Genomic DNA, 19,848 nt, shown 5'->3' with positions numbered 1-19,848 from the left:
AATAATAAAATTTGAGAGTTCTATTATTTATTTAACAGATTTTATTTATAGTCAGTAATAAAGTTTTAAGTGATAATAAAAAATTGTTATATATATATATATATATATAATGGAAGCAGAAAGTTCTCCTTTAATAATGGAAGGTTTCACTTTCAACAAACCTCATGCCAAGTGCAGACAAGTTGAGACTGCATGTAGGTCGTGGCACCTATTTTTTATTTTATTTTAATTTGTCTTTCTCTCAAATAAATAAATAAAATAATATCATCTTTAAATCGTGGTCACAGTTAATAATATATGATGTATCTCATCCTAATCTACAATTTTAATACAGCATCTAAAAATCTCTATTTTGTGAAATTAATTTTAATTATAAATTTTATTTATATTGAATTACAATTCTGATATTCATTAACTAAATCAATTTCTAGTTCAAAGAATTTCATCGTCGGTGAACTCGTAAATTAATTTTCCAAGTGTAAAGTTTGGACACGTGTCTCCATTCGGCAAATACCACCCAACAAAGCACCATGGCAGTGACTTCCGACATTATGATAGCGAAAGAGAGAGACAAATTCATTTTAAAATTAGAGAATGAACTTAAATAGTAAAAAAGGAATATCCGAAATTCAACTACAGAAATTTAATTATATTTGTATGATAAAAAAAGAATGAGAAATAACAAAGATTCAAAATGCTAGTAAATGGGAGAAACAAAAGGACACAGGGAAGGTGTGAAAAATTGAAGTTCTTTGACTTTGAATGATACCTTATCCAGTGTTGATGCGGACACGCGATTCATTCGTATAGAATAGCCTGGATCTGAATCAACATCCCAATCACATCTTCTTATTCAAAAACAATTATCAAAGGACATGGATACTACTTCCTTCTATTAAAGGTTGATTCAGTTAAGCTAACTCTAATAAACCATTTCGAGTTTATTTAATAAAAGTTTGTTCGACATATCAATTATTTGTTATTTATTTATAAATATATAGTAATATATTCATTTTAAACCAATTTTATAAGATTGATACAGAGTTTATAAAACTTCTTATCTCAATAAGAACGAAGTCTACTCTTGAATTCGGTCGTTATTTTGTTGGGGCCATACTTTCCGTGTGCCAAATGTGTGATCCATAAAGCATTCTTCAACTGTATATGTAATAAAAAATGAAACAGTTGTAATAGTGTTTTCAGCGCGCATCACTCATCCTTTCACTCTTCTCTATTCTCTCTTCTCTCGCTTCGTTGTTCTCTTCTCTCCAGAAGATGGAACAGTCTCTGCTGAGAGGCGAAAGCAGTGGCCTCAGCTACCGGCGGCGAGGACCGTTCCGGCGTTCGGATGCTTTAACCTACGGTTCCAACTACGAGAAAGCCGCTGCGCTTATCGATCTGGTTCGTTTAACTCTTTCTTCTTTCGTTTATGTGTTGTTTGGAATCTGTTTCAGTGAACTCATAGTGCTGCGCGTTTTCGGTTCTATTTTCCGTTTATTGCGAACTGTTGACTTTTATGCGTTGATTCAGCCGTTAACTTTTGTGCTTTGTGATTGCCTGCGAGTTTCTATCGTGCATTGTGTTGGAGTTAAGTATTGATCATATTTAGGTAGATCTTGTCATCAATGGCTTGTTACGGACTCGTTAATGAAGGCTTCTTAAGAATAGTCAATTGAATCTGTTCTGGCGGCAATGTGAATTTTATTATTATATTTGAAGTTGAGTTGCATCGTCTCTTAAGTTGGTCAGCGTCGTTCAAATTTGGAAAGTCTTCAATTGTAAGGGAAGTGGTTCTGTATGTTGTAGGGAAAGTTGTCACTTATATTGCGGTTTTGGTAAAGCGAGAATTACAAAATTGCAAAGTGCAGAGATAAATAATTGTAGATGTCAAAAAACATGGAGAGGATGATGAAAAATTGCAAAGCAGATAAAGTTAAAAAAAAGAGAGTGTTTTTGTGTGGTACTTAAGCCTTGAAGTTCTCCCTCCTAATAGAATTGTCTTTTGGGTTGAACTCTTTTGTTGTGTTTAAGTTCTATTAATTGATTCTTTCATTAAGAGTTGAGCTATGGAAAAGATTATCTATAAGATGGATTATGGTGCAAATTGAATATTGAAAAATGAGTGAACTGTCGTAAAGAGAAAAGAACTACTACAGGGTCAATATCGATAGAGTGAAAGTCATTGTGAGAGTTGGCTCTTAAAAGAGGTAATGTTAAGAGTCCCACGATGAGTACGAGCTACTTGATATGGTACTTAAACCTTGAAACTCTTTTACCTAACGGACTAATCTTTTGGATTAGACTTTTCTTTTGTGCTTATATTCAGATTTTGATTATATATTTCAGTATAAAACAATCAGGACCACCAATTCTCTTTCTAGGTCTCTAAACTCAGGTTTGCTCGGTGTGTCCAGTCAGTAGGTTAAGGCTGCTAGGTGTTTCATGTTAATAAATTAAAGGAGGAAAATGTTTATAAACTACTCTGTCTTGATCTTCTACAAGAACTGAGATTTTTTTACTATACCAGAACGGTGGTCTTCTGTCAAGGCTAAAAGGGCCTTACTACCCATGTGTGTGATAGCCTTGACTTTCTAGGACCAGTTTTCTAACCTGAAGGACCTTGACTCTCCTTCTACGACCAATAATTTTTTTTTTCTTAAAAGGTGTTGCATCTAAGGGAAGATAATGTTATTATGAATTACATTTTAATCAATTCTTAAACAATGTAGACTTTTTTTTGGTGGATTGGGACAAATTTACTGAAGTATTTAACTTATATACATATATTCTAATAACTTCCCCTTTACATTGATATGTATTTATTCATGGACTTTCTTTCTGGTCATTTAATTGCTTGTTATTCTGGTTGGAAATGCTTTATGCAGGCTGAAGATGGTGTTGGTCTCCCTGTGCAAATTCTTGATTCATCAAACTTCCAAAATTATGCCAGATTTTATTTTATATTTACTAAATTCAATCTCATATGGTCTCTTGGTTATTTTGCTTTGATAGTCCTAAATTTCCTGGAGGTAAGTAGTGGCAAGCTCCTTATGAACTTTTGTTCCAGTTTTATGTATTTGAGGCTTTCATGCTAAAGAAAATATGATAGAAAGAATATATTGCTAATGTATTTTACTTGGTACAGAAACCTCTGTGGTGTAAAAAACTCGTCACACATTCCTGCAATGAGAGAGAGTATTTTTATTTGGGTCAATTGCCGTATCTAACTGATGCAGAATGTCTTACTTATGAGGTAAGAGTTCAGTACTTCAGACTCCGTTACTTTTATTCGGTAAATTATCAGCGAACCTTTTAGTTGTTGTCACTTTAAAAATGGTGAGTACCTTAGGTAATATTTGTCATCCCACGCTGAAGTTAAGTTATTTATTCAGCTACACTTTGAAATTAAAATGAAACAGCTACTACTACCTGTATATGTGATATTGTTTCCTTAATGTCTCATTTTAGATCTTTAGGAATGTGTTATTGTTAAGCTGGCATTCTAGAGTGATAAAGCAAGTGCAGGCTCCTAACTATCCTTCCACTGCATACCTACATCACTTTATTGCTTTTATTTTTTTCTTTTGTTATTTATGCATATCTGCTGAGAGTCTCCTTTTCCTTTGGTAGTGCTTATTTCAATAAGATTTGTATCAGTGACTTGCAAAAGCTTTTTCACATCTTTTATCCAATTTGGGTTGATAAGTATTTTTCCCTTCCTTTTAAAGTTTCTTATCCTCCAGGAGTACATTCTATCTTTACTTTCTAATAATTTTTTCTTCTTTTATTTTAAAAAACGGAGTGTTTTTCACCGTAAGGAATGGTATGGAGATATTGGTTGATTTGTGGAGTTGTTGAAGTGTCCTTGTATTTATTTGTCAACTATCTGTACAGTTTTTTTTCTTACGATGGCCTTTTCTTGTGTAATGCAGGGAATAACTCTTCTTTTGCTAATCATACATACTTTCTTCCCATTGTCATACGAAGGATTTCGTATATATTGGAAAAGTACTATTAATCAATTGAAGGTATGTTGCTTCAAGATCCTATTAAAGAATATAATATGGTAAGAGACAACAAAGTTTTATCAGCTCTAATGTTGCTTTAGAGGACCAACTTTTGAACAAAGGACTCCACCTTTGGGAGGTAGAGTTGCTCAAGACCTAACTAGTTCCAGTCAAAACCTATCAGGGCGAGTTTTGCCATCTGAAAATTAGACCTAATGTAGTTTTCTGTCGGGATCAAGTCACACTTTGGGTTGACTTGGCACGACCAAATGTTACATATTATTTCCTGAGATAATATCTTTTGTAAATTAAGGATAAATTATAAAACTTACCTTAAATTAATACTTTATGCATAACATGATAGTGTTTTTACATATGATATGTATATGTATATACGTGTACATATATTTTATGTATATGTTTGTTTGTTTGTTTACATACACAAAAACATTTTAAAGCATCTCAAGCTTTGTTTCCCTTCTAAATTTTTCTGACACAGCTATGCATAATTTCTAAATTTGTACATTTTATATCTTGGGTCAGCCCTATCCTGACCAGATCACTAGTTGTTTTGGGCCAATATTAACCTGGTGCAAACCCAGCCAATGACACTGTAGTTGATTGTCCAGACTCCAAAACTCAAATTCTTTCTTAAGAAGATTTCTATTTCTCAAATTAAAGACTGGGTTGGCTATTGCTGGTGTTAAATTTACCAGATGCATTCCAGCGGAGTCAAGGAATCCTGATCCACCAACTAAATTTGGTTTGGATTTGGAAGACAAACTAGTTGAATCAAACGTAAATAAAAGAGATTTTAGTTGAGAGTTTTTTCTATCATTAAGGTTCCTAGGTGGAAGTTTCAGACAACTTTAAAACCTTGAGTACTGTTGAAATATGTATTGGGGTTGGTTAAAAGAAGATAGATGATATGGGTGTAGGCCTTTGAAAAGGTTGATATCCCTCTCTCTAATTTCTTCATAAAATCTAATCTAAAGCACCTGGTTCTTTAGTTTACTGATAAATTTTTTGTTGGTATTTCCAGGTTTTCTGTCTATTAGTTCTTGTTGCTGATACGCTGCTCTATGCCTTTTACTTGTCTCCCCTGGCTTTTGATTTTCTACCTTTCAGAATTGCACCTTATATCAGAGTTGTTCTTTTTGTTCTGAACATTAGGTATTGCCTGACCTATCTCAACTTGTTTGTTTCCATTCGGAGTAAATATACTGCAGCAGATTATAACTTTGGGCCCGTCTTTGAATTTTTTAATAGTCATTGTTTTACTATTTCAAATTTAGAAACTAAGGTTATTATTATATGCGCAAGAATGGAAGGGAAGATAATTGAAGGGACAGAGTAGAACTGAGTAGGATATAACATCTCTCATGTACTCTCATCCTTTTTTTTTTTCTGATATCAATGTTTAAAGGATTCCTGTGCCTGAAAGTTTATTTTCTTAAATGGAGGGACATTTTTGACATGAACAACACAAAAACTTAAGCTGTTTCGTAGAGACTTAGTCGGGAGCTGATATCTCTGTTTTATGGAGGCCAAGAACAGTTTGATCGTTAGCACTTTCATTTAAACTACACTTTTATGACCAATTGTGCTTGTCTTGTGCTCTGTACGTGCTTCAGTCTTTAAGGGGGGTTTCTTTATTTCATGTGTGGTGGCAAGTTAAGCTTTAGGTTATTTAGTAATTTATGACACGAGGTTACTTGCCATAGTTCACATGCCTCACAATGTGAATTCTTGTTTGTTCATTATTCAGTAAAAAGGCAAAATCCTTTATAACCTATTTTTGACAGTCAAATTCTACATTTGAATTTGATGTTAGGGAGCTACGAGAAACCGTCGTTATCTTGGTTGGGATGCTAGACACATACTTAAATGTCTTGGTTAGTTCACTTTCATGTTTCTCCTTGCCTTGTTCTTTGATGTTCCTGTTGCAATTCTTACAACAATTTCGCATGAATGCTACTTTTGGATTATTTCAATTTGTTATAATCATCACTCTTACTCAGATAGTGCTTTGTCAAATTGCGTGCATTGCAGGCATTGGGACTTTTGTTTCTTCTTTTTGCTAGTTGGGTGGCATATGTGTTTTTTGAGGATACAATACAGGGGAAAACAGTATTCACTTCCTATGGTACTACGTTGTATCAAATGTTTCTTTTATTTACCACATCCAATAATCCAGATGTTTGGGTTCCTGCATACAAGTAAGAGTTTTGAATTTTATAGTTTTAATTTGTCTGGCTAGATGACTTTTATCCTTTCAATTTGAGATATCATCAACACTCATAATTTTTATTTTTTGCTTTAAAGGTCTTCTCGTTGGTATGCCCTGTTCTTTGTACTGTTTGTGCTGGTGGGGGTTTACTTTGTTACAAACCTTATCCTTGCCGTTGTCTATGATAGTTTCAAGAGTGAGGTAAATGTGTTCATACAATTATTCTCTCTGTGTAGATTTAACGATAAAGTTACTTGAAAGGATTGGAGCTCTGTTGACCCTGTTCCTATTAGCTACCCAACCTTGGAGTATATTATAAGAATTTTGATGTTCATCACGTACTCTAGGATGGATATTCATACAAATAATAACAATAATCAAATATTCTTTTGTTGTAGCTTGTGAAACAAGTTTTTGAAAAGGATCTCCTGAGAAGAACTATGCTGGAGAAAGCTTTTGATCTCTTAGATACACATGTAAGTGTAATTTTCATGTTTCTGTTTAATTTTTCATTATCAAACAAGGCTAGCCTGCTAATATCAAAATAACTATGTTTTATTTTACAACGATTTTGATATGTGGTTAGCTATATGAACATGAAAGATTCTCTACTTTCCCTTCATGAAAGATTCTATACTTTCCCTTCTTTTATTTCTGGTGGGTTATCTTTTCATATCCTTTGATATTCAATATAAAATTTGTTTTTACTCCTTTATGTTAAAAGAGAATTATTAAGAAATTAAGATTGACCTTTATCTTTATTTAGAACAACATAATGTTCTAATCTTTGATAGTTACAAGGAATGTAACATCCCACTAATAGTTTCATTGCTAGTAATCATCACAAGATAAAATAAACATATATATCTAATATTCACATTACAGTTTAAAGTCTTTTCAAAATAAACTTTCCTTCTCATAGGGAATTATCGTATATACATATCCCAAAAAAAGAAATTTAACAAAACAAAATAAATTTTGTTTCCCTTTCCTTAGCTTATCCCTCCATACATTTTCCTCCCGAAATAACATCTACTCCAGTGTAACACACGATCATCACAGTTTAGAAAGAAAACAACACACAAGCATACAAGATAGGGTAAGCTAGTGTTTAAAATTTTGCACACATGCATATATTAAAACCATTTACATATTGTTGCATAATTAGGAGAATGATTATGTAATTAAGTGCAAATTTTATTCTCTAATTATTAGGACAAATTTGTTAGTGATTTGATTTGATTTGTACTGCTTTAATCACCCATTATTTCTTGCTTTCATTACCTATTATTTCTTTCCTTAATTAGGTTGTAAATAGTCTATAAATTGAGACTATAATCACATTTGTAAATAACATCAGAAATACATTCCATCCATTTCTTTCAACTTGGTATCATAACTCCTGATCTGGTAGACTCTACTTTTGCAATCTTTGTTTAGCAGTCTTCATTGCTGCAATTACTTTTCTGGGCAGCCTTCATTGCTACAATTACTTTTCTGGGTAGCCTTCATTGCTGCAATTACTTTTCTAAACAACCTTCATTGTTGTAATTTTTTTTCTCCTCCGTTGACCACTACCACTTTGTGCTGTTGATCGTCACTACCACTGCCAGCCGCCGACCACCGTCGACTGCCACCGACCACTGCTGACTGCCGCTGACCGCAGCCGTCAGAAAAATTTTCCGGCATTTTTTTTCCAAACATAACCACCACCAGTTTTTTTTTTCCTGCAAAGCCCAATCGGTTTTGTCTTATTGCTGTCAACTCTTACCAATGTCGGCTAAAAATACAACCCCTTTAGCTCCAATGATTTGTAGGTGTTGCAAAGCAACTACCGTATCGATGGAAACAACTACCTGCAATGGGCCCAGTTGGTTCGTGCTACTCTCAAAGGAAAGAAAAAATTGAATCACCTAGAAGGGAACCCTCCAGCCAAAACCGATTCTAAATATGAAGATTGGGACGATGAAGACTCTCTTATCATGACTTGGTTATGGAATTCTATGACACTAGAGATTAGCCGAAATTGTATGCTCTTCTCCGCTGCTAAGGAGATTTGGAAAAACCTTTGTCAAACATACTCTATGAAGAAAGATACTGCAGCATGTTATGAGATAGAAAACAAGATCTTCCATACCAGCCAAGGGAGCCTGTCAATAACAAGCTACTATGGTATGTTGAATGGTTTATGGGTCGAATTAGATCAATATCAAATTGAAAATGAAGTGCACACATGACTCTATCGCACTAGCACAATTCCTTGAAAGGATGCAAATATTTATATTTCTTTCTGGATTGAACTCTGAATTTGATCCAATTAGGATTCAAATCTTGGGTAAGGAAAAACTCCTTTCTCAGTAATGTTGGATGGGGGGCAACTCCGTTGATAGTTCATCTCTGGCCTAGAGGTTGCTTACTCGAGACAGGGCATTTTTCAAAGGAAATATATCCTTGATCTTTTCAAAGAGACTGGTAAGTTGGGTTGTAAGATCACTGGAGTACCAAAATAACAAAATCATAGGATTGGAAATGATGAGGAAAACCCAAAAGTGGAGAAGACACAATATCAAAGACTTGTGGGAAAACTCATTTATCTATCACACACTAGGCCAGACATAGCCTATGCAGTTAGTGTGGTTAGCTAATTTATACATGATCCAAGAGAAAGACACTTGTAGGTAGTAAATAGAATTATTCAGTACTTAAAAGCCTCTCCAGGGAAGGGATTGCTATTAAAAAAGGGAGAAAACTTATCCATGAAAGTATATACTGGTGCTGATTATGCAGGATCAATTGTTGATAGGAGATCCACCGCAGGCTATTGCATGTTCTTGGGTGGAAATCTGGTGACATGGAGAAGCAAGAAACAAAATGTAGTTCAAGATCAAGTGCAGAGGCATAATTTAGAGTCATGGCTCAAGGGGTTTGTGAACTATTATGGATGAAGATCATACTTGATGACCTCAAAATAAAATATGAAGCTCCTATGGGTTTGGCGTGTGATAATAAGTTCGCTATCAGTATTGCACACAATCCAGTTCAACATGATCGAACAAAGCATGTAGAGATAGACCGACATTTTATTAAGGAGAAGTTGGATAATGGTCTTATAGCCACAGAGTACATCCCTTCAAGACTCCAATTGGCAGATAGATATGTTTACTAAGGGACTTTCCGTAAAACAGTTCAAAGATCTTACTTGCATGTTAGGAATGATAGATATACATTCACCAACTTGAGGGGGAGTGTTGCATAATCAGGAAAATTATTTTGTAATTAAGTGCAAATTTTATTCTCTATTTATTAGGACAAATTTGTTAGTGATTTGACTTGTACAACTTTAATCACCCATTATTTCTTGCTTTCATTAGCTATTATTTTCTTCCTTAATTAGGTTGTAAACCGTCTATAAATTGAGACAATAATCACATTTGTAAATAAAATAAAAAATACATTCCATTTATTTCTTTCAACTCATATTTTCACAATTCACACAATCAATTCATATCTTTTCATGGGTACATATTCAATTCGTTCAATATACATGTATTAGAATCAAGTATCTAAGTCTCAACCCACTGGCTACATCTCATGTCATTAATCACTGACATTAACATCGCAAACACTTGATTCTATTTTCGGAAGACACATATATTAAATTAGACTCAAAGATCTCTGCACCTTTCACACTACCTTCACTAAGTTGTATTACACAGTAAAGTTATATAATAAGAATGTATCCATTCATGTGACAGGGTGAATCCCTATGACCTACCAGACATAGTTCTTTTTCACATCGTGAAAGAGTGTATTTGAGATCCCACATCAATTAAATATATGATTAAATTATAACTTATAGAATCTTTATCTTACAAGTTAGTTTTGTGAGGTTGAGTTAGGAATAAAACTCAGTTTCTAAGAGTTTTGAGTAAACAATTCATTCTGCTGTGTTAGTGCCGTGTAAGTGTGTAGTGTAATTGTCCTTGTTCTGCTGTTTTTTTATTATAAAGTTGTCTTTATATTGATTCTTGTTCTTTGATATAGGTTTCTTTTGTGACTTTGCTACTTATTTTTATTGATTCTAACGGTATTTGAGATTGTTTTGTGGTTGCAGAATATTGGAGCTCTCAACAAAAATCAATGCATTAGGCTCTTTGAGGAGCTCAACAAGTACAGGTATTATTTTATTCCCCAGTGTTAATTATGCTTTCAATTTATCATATTCTTTGTTCTCGGATTACTCAGTGATATTGAAAAAATCAGGTTGTTTTTTATATTTTTGAAAATTTGTATGTATTACGTATTTCTTGACGAGACTGATGCCTGACTTTCATGTCTCATCCGTATATATTAGCTCTGTTCATCTTTCTTCTAAACTTGGAAAGCACACGCATAGAGGGTTTTCTATAATAACACAGCTGTAGTTGATATACGTAGGTCAACGGAATTTAGCATATGTTCATCTAAGTTTGCCAAGATGGGGAAATTGGACATCAAGGCTTTGAAGGAAATAAGGAACATTAAGTATTTTTGTTAGCTTCCCGTGCAAATTAATAGGATGTCAGATAGCACATGGAACCCTTGTTTTAAGGTGAGTTTGGTAGAGAAGATGGGAGAGGATGAGTGGAGATAGAATTAGTATGGGGTTTCAGTGGAAGAGAAGGAAGAGAGAAATAATGTTAGAAATAATGGGACCCATTGTACTATTTTTACTCATCACTCTCCTCATCTCTTCTCCATTTCTCTTCAATGAAACACCTTTAATCTCCACTTGATTCCCCAACTATTTACACTCTACCCACTTGTTTTCATCCAACCAATTTCTTTCATCTTTATCAAACAAAGCATTAAGAAAATCTTACATTGACCAAGGCTGGATAAACTACAAGGTTAATTGAATTATGTTTAGTAACACATTAGTGGCGAAGATTCATATACCTAATATTTTAAGGTTTTGGGTTGGATGTAGTTAACTTTTCTAGATTGACTCATTCATAGAGATCTTCCCTATGTTTTACCCAATCCTATTGCCTAATAGTGGTATTTATTTCCCTTTACCCCCATTCTTCTTTCTCTTGAATGAAACATGCACACACAACACTTCATATCAATCAAAGAAAAATGTTGGAAGACAGAAATTGTTTTTAAGGATTAAGAGAAGAGGCTGCTCTCCCTAAATGATGTATTGCTTGGTTTGCTTCCATTTGAAGCTTCACATATTTCTCATGAAATTTTAGGAGTTACCAAGTAAGCCACTGTTCATATTATTGTTGCTCATAGATTTTCTCTACTGTTTCTGTTTTGTTTTCTCGGTAAACTGGCACTACATTTTTTTGACACAAGAAGTACTCGTTAAATTCTAAGTTTTCCATTGTCTTCCTTTCGCTTTATGAAGGTTGAAGCATAAATTTTGTTTTCTTTAGGACTTTGCCAAAAATCTCCAGTGAAGAGTTTGAGCTGATATTTGATGAGCTGGATGATAGTCATGATATAAAGGTAAAATCTGTTCTTTTGTGTTTGGTTATCTTCTATGCACATACTGATGCCTATGTGTGTAGATGCATGCTTTAATGTAAATGCATTTTGTACTTTCAGATCAACAAGGATGAATTTGCTGATATTTGCAATGCAATTGCTTTAAAATTTCAAAAGGAAGATGTTGTAAGTTCCAAGACTCCAAATTTAAAACATCTTGAAGTTTAAGTGAACTGTAACTAGGAAGGTAAACATTTGTAGCGCATGTAATACTTTGCAATTTGGTTGCAGATGTCTTACTTTGAGTATTTAGCGTTCTACCAGTGGCCCAGCTCAAAGAGATTAAAAGAATTTGTAAAGAGTCCTATGTTTGGATACTTAGTGTCCTTCATTCTCATAGTAAACCTGGTTGCAGTTATTATTGAGACAACGGTACGACGTGTTTTTCAATGAAAATATTTATTAACAGTTTTCCATGCTAAGTAATTTATTAATTCATGCTAACCACAACCTGTAATATCATTTGTTGTGATGTGACTATATGCTGGATATACTTGCATTTTTCAATAATGTTGTATATAGGTGCTATTTTTATTAAAAATCATGTAAGAATGAGGTCTAATGAATTCATTATGTACTGATGCTTTAAATATAGCCACAGTTCAAATGTCTGATTGTTCTACTGGCAGCCTGATATCGGTCCCATCTTTTCCAGCTTTAGTGGTCATAAGAATATTAAGAACTTTGTGTTCTCTACTTACATTAACATATTTTTCATTTTTTCTGTCGAGCACTTGTATCTACAAGTCAGATAATTTTTTTATTTATATGTGATCTGGCAACAACTCACAAAGAATACTACATTCCTCTGGATTTTGGGTTTTGGAGTTTGAGATGTTAGTTTCTAAAATTTAGGCCATCCACATTTCAAAAAATACACTCAATTTGACTTCAGAGTAGTTATAGATACAGAAGAGGATAGAATAAAGATTAAATACTCCGCAATTGATCAAAACTTGATGTGGTACATGTGTTGCAAAGTACTAAGTCTTATTTTATTTATATTAGATCATAATCCTAACTAATTAAGGAAATACATAATTAATATTAGGTAATATGAAAACTAAATTATAAGCAACAGTTTAAGATATTCTAAGTTACTTTATTAGATATAATCAAGATGTTACTAGATATTTTGCTATATTATTATTAAGAACTCGAGGTTCTACAAAGATCAATAAGACAGTTCCACGAACTTTTCATACTAAAACAGGCTGAATGTTATGTTCTTTTATAAATTATCCTACACCATCATATTAAATGTGTGATTTAAATGTTAATGTTGTCATATTGGAAGGACAAAAACATGGTTCCCCTGTACTTTCAAGCACAAAAAGGGGAGGCCATATGATTTTTTAATAAATGAGTCTCAATCCTTTTGGTAAAAGTAAAATGTATAAAGTGAGCTGATCGTATCCATTCTATATTATTAGATAATCTTCCTCACACAAATGTAAGCATCCACAAAACAAGATCTTGAATGAGAAGTTCAAGCTGTTGTGTTTATTCAAGACAAAGTTTAATCGGGATAAAAGAAGTAATTCATTTAAGAGAGGAAAGTTAGTCTCAGAAAACATTTTCGTGTACCACTACTGTATCTGTAATTTTAACATAATATTTTGCAACTTTTTATCTCTTGCTTCTTTTCTGATTACACCATTATTTAACTGTGACATCCAGGTAGATTATTTTTGATAAATTTAGTGGTGGTAGCTGATATGGACTCTGCAACCTAAATAATTGATGATTTCCGTAAGCTTAGCAAATATTGTCTGGGTATGTTTATCAAAGATAATTACAATCATAACAGGTGTACAAAAATGCACCATGTTCTTTGTGTTTTTGAACCATGATACTATATTCTATTCCAGAGTTTTCTTCTGTGATGTGTATGTGAACATGTGCCATGCCTGTAAAGGCCTCATCTTGTTATTCCTAGCTTATTGTGCTGTTACTGATTCAAATTTTTGGAGGCATATAAGTATCTTCATGTTGATTATTTTGTATTAATTCGCAATCGCAGCTTGATATAGAAAACAATTCTGGTCAAAAGCTGTGGCAAATGGTTGAGTTCGTTTTTGGTAAGGACATCTAGATTGTGTTTTTACTTGTCATTTCTTTGACCTTGCAGTGTGAAGTCCTTTTCTGTACTGTACAAAATGCTTCTGATTCTTTAAAGTAAAATATCTAAAGCTTGAATTGAGTAGTTAAGTTCCCCTGACTAATTTCCTCTGCTTCACTATTTTCATATGCAGTGGTGGTTTAATTTTAAATGTAAAAGAATATATTATTTTGAATATTTAAGTAAGATTGATATATTAGGGCCAGGAGATGTTTTAGAGCCAGGATATTCAGTATAGTTTACATTAATTTTTTTGATATTGCAGAGTTAAAAACAGACTAGAGAAAATAAAGAATTCCAAATTTCTTTGACTGATAGCAGTGGACTAATTTTTATTGGTTTGACATGCCAAACAATTCTGTTTTCTGATATAGAATGATTCATTTTGATATTATTTATTTAAATTAAATATGAGACAATGTGAGAGAAAAAGTTAGGATTAGTAGGTCAAGGTGGTTGAAGGAGATATGGGTCTCTGAGGTTCTGGTTGAAAAAAGGGTAACCAGTATGTTGAAATAACTGTTAAAAGTAAAGTGGTGTGAAGGGTTGAGAATTTAGACTATTTTAAACCCCATTTAATTAATTCTGTATGTATATAGAGGTGAAACATCCTTCAACGGAAGAATGAGAATTCCAAGGTAAAATTACCCTGAAAACTACATAGAGTAAATGTCTCTAACTAAATTAAAATAATTTCTTAATTTAACCTAAATCACGACAATATTTCAAGTATAATCTAAAGAGATTAACCAACAAAAATATTGGATATGAAAGTAAACCATGAGTACATAATCTCTTCGTCTCTATTTTGTTTATCAATTAAAGTTATAAGTTTTTAATGGTTGTTTTCTATGACATTAAATACTGAGAATTCTTGTGTCTTTGGGTTCTGCCTAAACTAAAAACTTTTTAGTCGGGCAGCATATTTTTGAGAGAAAAGAATCGGCAAAACTAAATGAGTTTATCTCTATTTTGTTTATCAAGTAAAGTTATAAGCTTTTTTATAGTTGTTTTCTATGACAAATTGACAATATATACTAAGAATTCTTGTATTGTATCTTTCGGTTATAACCAAACTAAAACTTTTAATTCAGGCAGCGCATTTTTAAGAAAAAAAGGATTGGCTAAACTAAATGAATCTCACTTATTTTATTTTGTCAGATACTTTCTACGAGAATGCATAGCTTTCACTGAGATTTTTTTATATTCTATTTTATTCATTTTTACATGACATGTTTTTGTGCTTGCATGAACAAATAATTGTAGCTCAGAATTTTAGGCTATAGGTTGATTTTATATATTTATCCGTTCTTAGCGCACAAGAAATAAAATCAGTGATGGAAATATGCTATCCCTTTTATTGTTGTTAGTTTCTAAAATACTGTTGAGTACTTGGGGGATTCTTTATTTTGCTTTGGTGCATTTTATTTTATTTTAATACACAAGACCTTATGCTTTTACTCTCTCATATGATCATTCCTTGCTTTTTTTCAGGGTGGATATATGTAGTAGAAATGCTTTTAAGGATTTATGCATATGGATTTGAGAACTATTGGCGGGATGGTCAAAATCGCTTTGATTTTATTATCACGGTGATAATTGGTAACTCATTATGCTGCTTGATACTTTTTTCTCTTTAAACAACATGTGGTTGAATGCATAGAATCTGTTCTTTTGCTTTTCCATGAAAAGGGGATATTCACAGTTTAGTTTAGGTCAGTTGGAATACAAAACCAAATTCAATCCAATCCAATCTGATTAGAAGTAGTTTGGATTAGATTAAGGTCTGTTTGAACAAATTTATCCATAAGCTCCTTCTAAAAGAAAAAATTAGGTGTCTAAGGGGTCTATGATTAAACAGCAAATAAAAATCAACTTAGTTGGTGTAGTGGTTAAAAGTTTTATGTGTGCTCATGTACTTGTATTCAAACTCCCTCCTAGAGAAAAATGTTAATAATAATATTATTTGTGGAGCAAAATGTTAATAATTTGTAGAAGCTCTCTCATACAACTTCTCTAGTATTTTTTTATTTTTAACTTATGCATAAACTAATTTTAGCTTCTTGAGTAGTCAATTAATATTTTTTCTTCTTATTTTTCTCTCCTAGAAGGGCTTATAGAGAAACTTGTTCAAACAAACCATAAGATGATTTGGTTTCTTAAAATTATGAATTTATTTTCATTATTTTATTGTTATTTCAAATACTACACTATTATATCAACACTTTCTAAATAGCACCATTTTACATGTATTTTTTCCCTTTCCCTTTAGTATAATTATTTTTGCATGTTTTTCTCAAAGAACTGGCTACTTCATTGACTAGTTTGTTTTCTATACCACTTAAATGTATGAAAGTAATTGAAGGACTTGAGTTTGCTTATTGTGAGTAACAATGAGATAATGATCTTTTAGAACCTAAACAACTTAAAAGGTTTCTAGCATCCTTAGCATTATTGTAATGATAGTGATTCATATGGTCACTTTCAATAACTAAAAGGGATGTTTACTTGGTTTAGGGTGTTAGTGAAAAAGGAAATGTATAATAATATTAAAAGGGAGGTCGTTTTATTGGGTTTGGTTATAAAAATAGTGTTTAAAATCTGATCCAAACCAAATAAAAACAAGCAGGTTTTTAGTTTTAGATTTTTTTAGTTAACACTTTAATTGGTTTAGTAATTCTTCGATTGGGTTTAGCATTCTAGAATAGTCTGAGTTGGATTTGAAAGCCTGATCATTGAAATAGTAGTGGTAGTCTCGGGTGTATGAAAATAGAGGAAAATGTACACAGTAGGATTTAGTCGGGCTTAATAAATAATATAGTAGTTTGAGTGTTATATGTGACAGAAAAGTAATGTACAAGCTTACGGGAAAGTTTTATTACTCAATTATAAGACCTCTGATTCTTTTTGGTGAATTTTAAGACCTCTAATATTGTATGATATTTTGTGTTGGGCAAGAAAAAGTCAACAGACGAATAAACAAATGAGAATCTTTGTTGAGTTATTAGAAAAGATAGACAAAAATAAAATATTAGGAATGAATGCATTAGAGTAAGTTGGGGTAGCACCTAGTTTAGAATAAAACTGTAAAACTTGCCTTAGATGGTTTGAGTGTGTGGGGAGAACACACATTGGAAGTCGTAGATAAGAGAGAGGAAAAAGAAATAGGGCAAAACCACATAGAAGGAATTTATGGTCAATAGTTTCTTTATAGACATGATTTATGATGTTACTTGATCTATGTAGCTGACCTCACCTAATGAGAAAAGGTTTGGTTGTTGTTGTAATATTAGGTGTCTAGAATCTGCTATTCTAGTTCATAATACGTTGCATTCATTTTAGGCTCTGGATTTGTATTTTTTATGGGAAATCTAGTTTTTAAGGCCTTGCTATGCTGCACTGGCTGATAATTCTAAATTTTGCAGCCATTGGAGAAACTGTAACTTTTGCTGTACCTGATGACGCTCTTCCTTTTATCACAAATGGAGAATGGTATGAACTTTTACTATGAATATTCCAATGTTTTAAATTTCTGTTTCTGGTTCATAATTCCTAATTACTGCATGAAACATAATGCTTAATGTTGCACATTTCGGGATTTATTTCACCGAACATCCCTTCAGTCCCAGTAGAGTGTATTTTCAGGACCCATTTTCATTACTAGTGTGTCTGAAAAATAGTATATTCATTTGAAGATGGGAAGTTGTTTGTCCTTTGGTTTTGTAACATTTATTTGAAGGTGCTATTACACATTGCTTTGCCTGATTCCTTACAGGATTCGTTACCTTCTTCTTGCAAGAATGTTGAGATTAATAAGAATCCTAATGCATGTCAAGCGATACCGAGCCTTTGTGGCAACTTTCTTGACTCTCATACCAAGTTTGATGCCATACCTAGGGATCATATTTTCTGTCTTATGCATTTATTGTTCGCTTGGTGTACAGGTGAGTGAAATGCTAGTAGTGGTTGATCATTTTCTGAATAGATTTACAAGTTAAATTGAGGATTTATTTCACCTTTTCATACTAATGATCCATTTCTTTTTCTAATAAAATTACTCCTGTTCTATCTTTGTATCTGCAGATTTTTGGTGGAATTGTTAATGCTGGAAACCCTGAATTGGAATCAACAGCTCTTGCCGAAAATGAGTATCCTTTGATCATCTATAAAATTGTCTCCTTTAGCTTGTAATGGTTTGTCTGATCGGGTAATAATTATATCTTCCTTCACGCCAACATAAATTTCAAGCTCGTGTAATTTCATTATTCTCACTAAACATGACATTTCTTGGGGGTGAAGGTGGGATTTGGTCAACAATCTAGGTCTGAATTTAATACTGGTATTTATGTTGCTTCTTAAACGGAACAATTGCTTACTGTAAAGAAAATGGAATAATTGAGGTAAATGTTATTTGGAGTGTCATTCTTGACAGAAAATAGCTATTTGGTTTTCAATTTCAATGATTACCCGAATGGAATAGTGACACTTTTCAATTTTCTTGTCACGGCAACCTGGGATGAAGTGATGACGGTATGTGTGCTGTCCCGTTTTCTTTTTTACTTACACTGTGATCTGTTGATTTTTGATAATGTAATTAGGCTAATAGTTGTTGCAGGCTAGCCACCATTGGTATGTGACATATATTTCTTTGTTTTCATAACAATTTGTCTTGATTAAATTTCTGGTCCCAGTAGTATTTTACTAAAAATACAAGAACTAAGTCTTACAACTAGGTGAGGTTAGTTACATGGATCGCATCATGTCATTTGGTTCGGTTGAAGACCAAAGTTTTAACAATGTTATTTACAATGAGATCCTGTTTGACCACATCCTCTTCTTGGCCTCACTCTCCTCCTCATAGGATTAAAACTAATTTTATTTTCTTTTCTCAGTAAAGCATTTTATTGAAAATACTACAAGATAATCATGTTTTAGATCTATGCCAAATATTTGAATTTAATACTTGTGTTTTTGTAATAGATAAAAGTCACTCAAGCAATCCTATAGTCAGCATTGCGTTTATAATGATAGCAATTGGAAATCAATATAGTATTATCCAATGTGAGCTGGCTATATGGAAAACTTGATATGCTTACTAAAAAGTACTTGTGAAGCATGATGCCTACTGGCATGTTTTGATTGTGTTTTGAGACTCAGTCAACATACAATCTTCCTATGTTATCAACCAGTTACATTTGGTTGTCTACTCGGTCAAGTTTAGAATAGTCCATATGAATCCGTCATTCAAGTTGTCTTCAATCTATCTTTTAATTTAGGTTGACATTCATGACCAATAAGTGGTTTCGGTAAAATATATTTGACTAGTTGTACTGAAAGTTAATAATGAATGGACGTTATAATTTGATGTTTAGTGGATTAATTATTTGCATAAAGACAAAGTAAAAGGATTGTTCAGTGTCCTAGTATGTTTTTGAGGAAGTTTGAAGTGACCTACCTCTCCCTCTTTGGAAACAAGGCATATTGAGTTTTGTACTATGGTTCTAAGGTTGTTCTCTTATGACCAAATTAAACTGATATAAGCTGAATTAGAAAAAAATAATAATAATATATATATATGTATATATATATATATATATGTATATATATATGTATATATATATATATATATATATATAAATACAAGTTTCTTGTTTATGACATGTACCTACCTAGGATTAAAGGATGATACATCTCTGACTCAGCATAACATAATACACTTTTAGGCGGTTTGCATTCCAAGTCCTCGATGAGTTTTCCATTTAATTCCTCGAGTTTATATGTCCCATTTTGCAATGAATCAAGTACTCCGTATGGACCGTCTCAGTTGGGTGCTAAATTAACAATTTTGTCCTTCTCAGCTTCTCCAAGTTTGTGACAAATTAGGTCACCCTTATGGAAAAGACGTTCTAGGATACACGTGTTGTAATGTCATGCAACTCTTCCCTTTGCGGCCT

General features: G+C 32.8%; 1 protein-coding gene across 1 annotated transcript in view; it reads left to right on the top strand.

Moving 5' to 3' along the window:
- Window positions 1-1,020: 1,020 nt before the first annotated feature.
- LOC137837581 (two pore calcium channel protein 1B) overlaps window positions 1,021-19,848 on the top strand; it is a 29,413-nt gene continuing 10,585 nt past the window's right edge. The window contains exons 1-19 of the mRNA XM_068646606.1: window positions 1,021-1,401; window positions 2,886-3,029; window positions 3,146-3,253; window positions 3,933-4,028; window positions 5,050-5,180; window positions 5,842-5,902; window positions 6,060-6,226; window positions 6,333-6,438; window positions 6,636-6,713; window positions 10,352-10,413; window positions 11,661-11,733; window positions 11,833-11,898; window positions 12,004-12,144; window positions 13,796-13,853; window positions 15,389-15,496; window positions 17,320-17,386; window positions 17,670-17,838; window positions 17,978-18,042; window positions 18,334-18,424. Coding sequence (XP_068502707.1) covers window positions 1,276-1,401; window positions 2,886-3,029; window positions 3,146-3,253; window positions 3,933-4,028; window positions 5,050-5,180; window positions 5,842-5,902; window positions 6,060-6,226; window positions 6,333-6,438; window positions 6,636-6,713; window positions 10,352-10,413; window positions 11,661-11,733; window positions 11,833-11,898; window positions 12,004-12,144; window positions 13,796-13,853; window positions 15,389-15,496; window positions 17,320-17,386; window positions 17,670-17,838; window positions 17,978-18,042; window positions 18,334-18,424 — 1,917 coding nt within the window. The 5' untranslated portion in view covers window positions 1,021-1,275. The remainder of the gene's footprint in view (window positions 1,402-2,885; window positions 3,030-3,145; window positions 3,254-3,932; window positions 4,029-5,049; window positions 5,181-5,841; window positions 5,903-6,059; window positions 6,227-6,332; window positions 6,439-6,635; window positions 6,714-10,351; window positions 10,414-11,660; window positions 11,734-11,832; window positions 11,899-12,003; window positions 12,145-13,795; window positions 13,854-15,388; window positions 15,497-17,319; window positions 17,387-17,669; window positions 17,839-17,977; window positions 18,043-18,333; window positions 18,425-19,848) is intronic.

The sequence above is a fragment of the Phaseolus vulgaris genome, chromosome 4 (genome assembly GCF_000499845.2).
Source record: "Phaseolus vulgaris cultivar G19833 chromosome 4, P. vulgaris v2.0, whole genome shotgun sequence".
Taxonomy (NCBI): domain Eukaryota; kingdom Viridiplantae; phylum Streptophyta; class Magnoliopsida; order Fabales; family Fabaceae; genus Phaseolus; species Phaseolus vulgaris.
The sequence above is the reverse complement of the archived record's forward strand: the minus strand, read 5'-3'. Positions and strand labels throughout refer to the sequence as shown.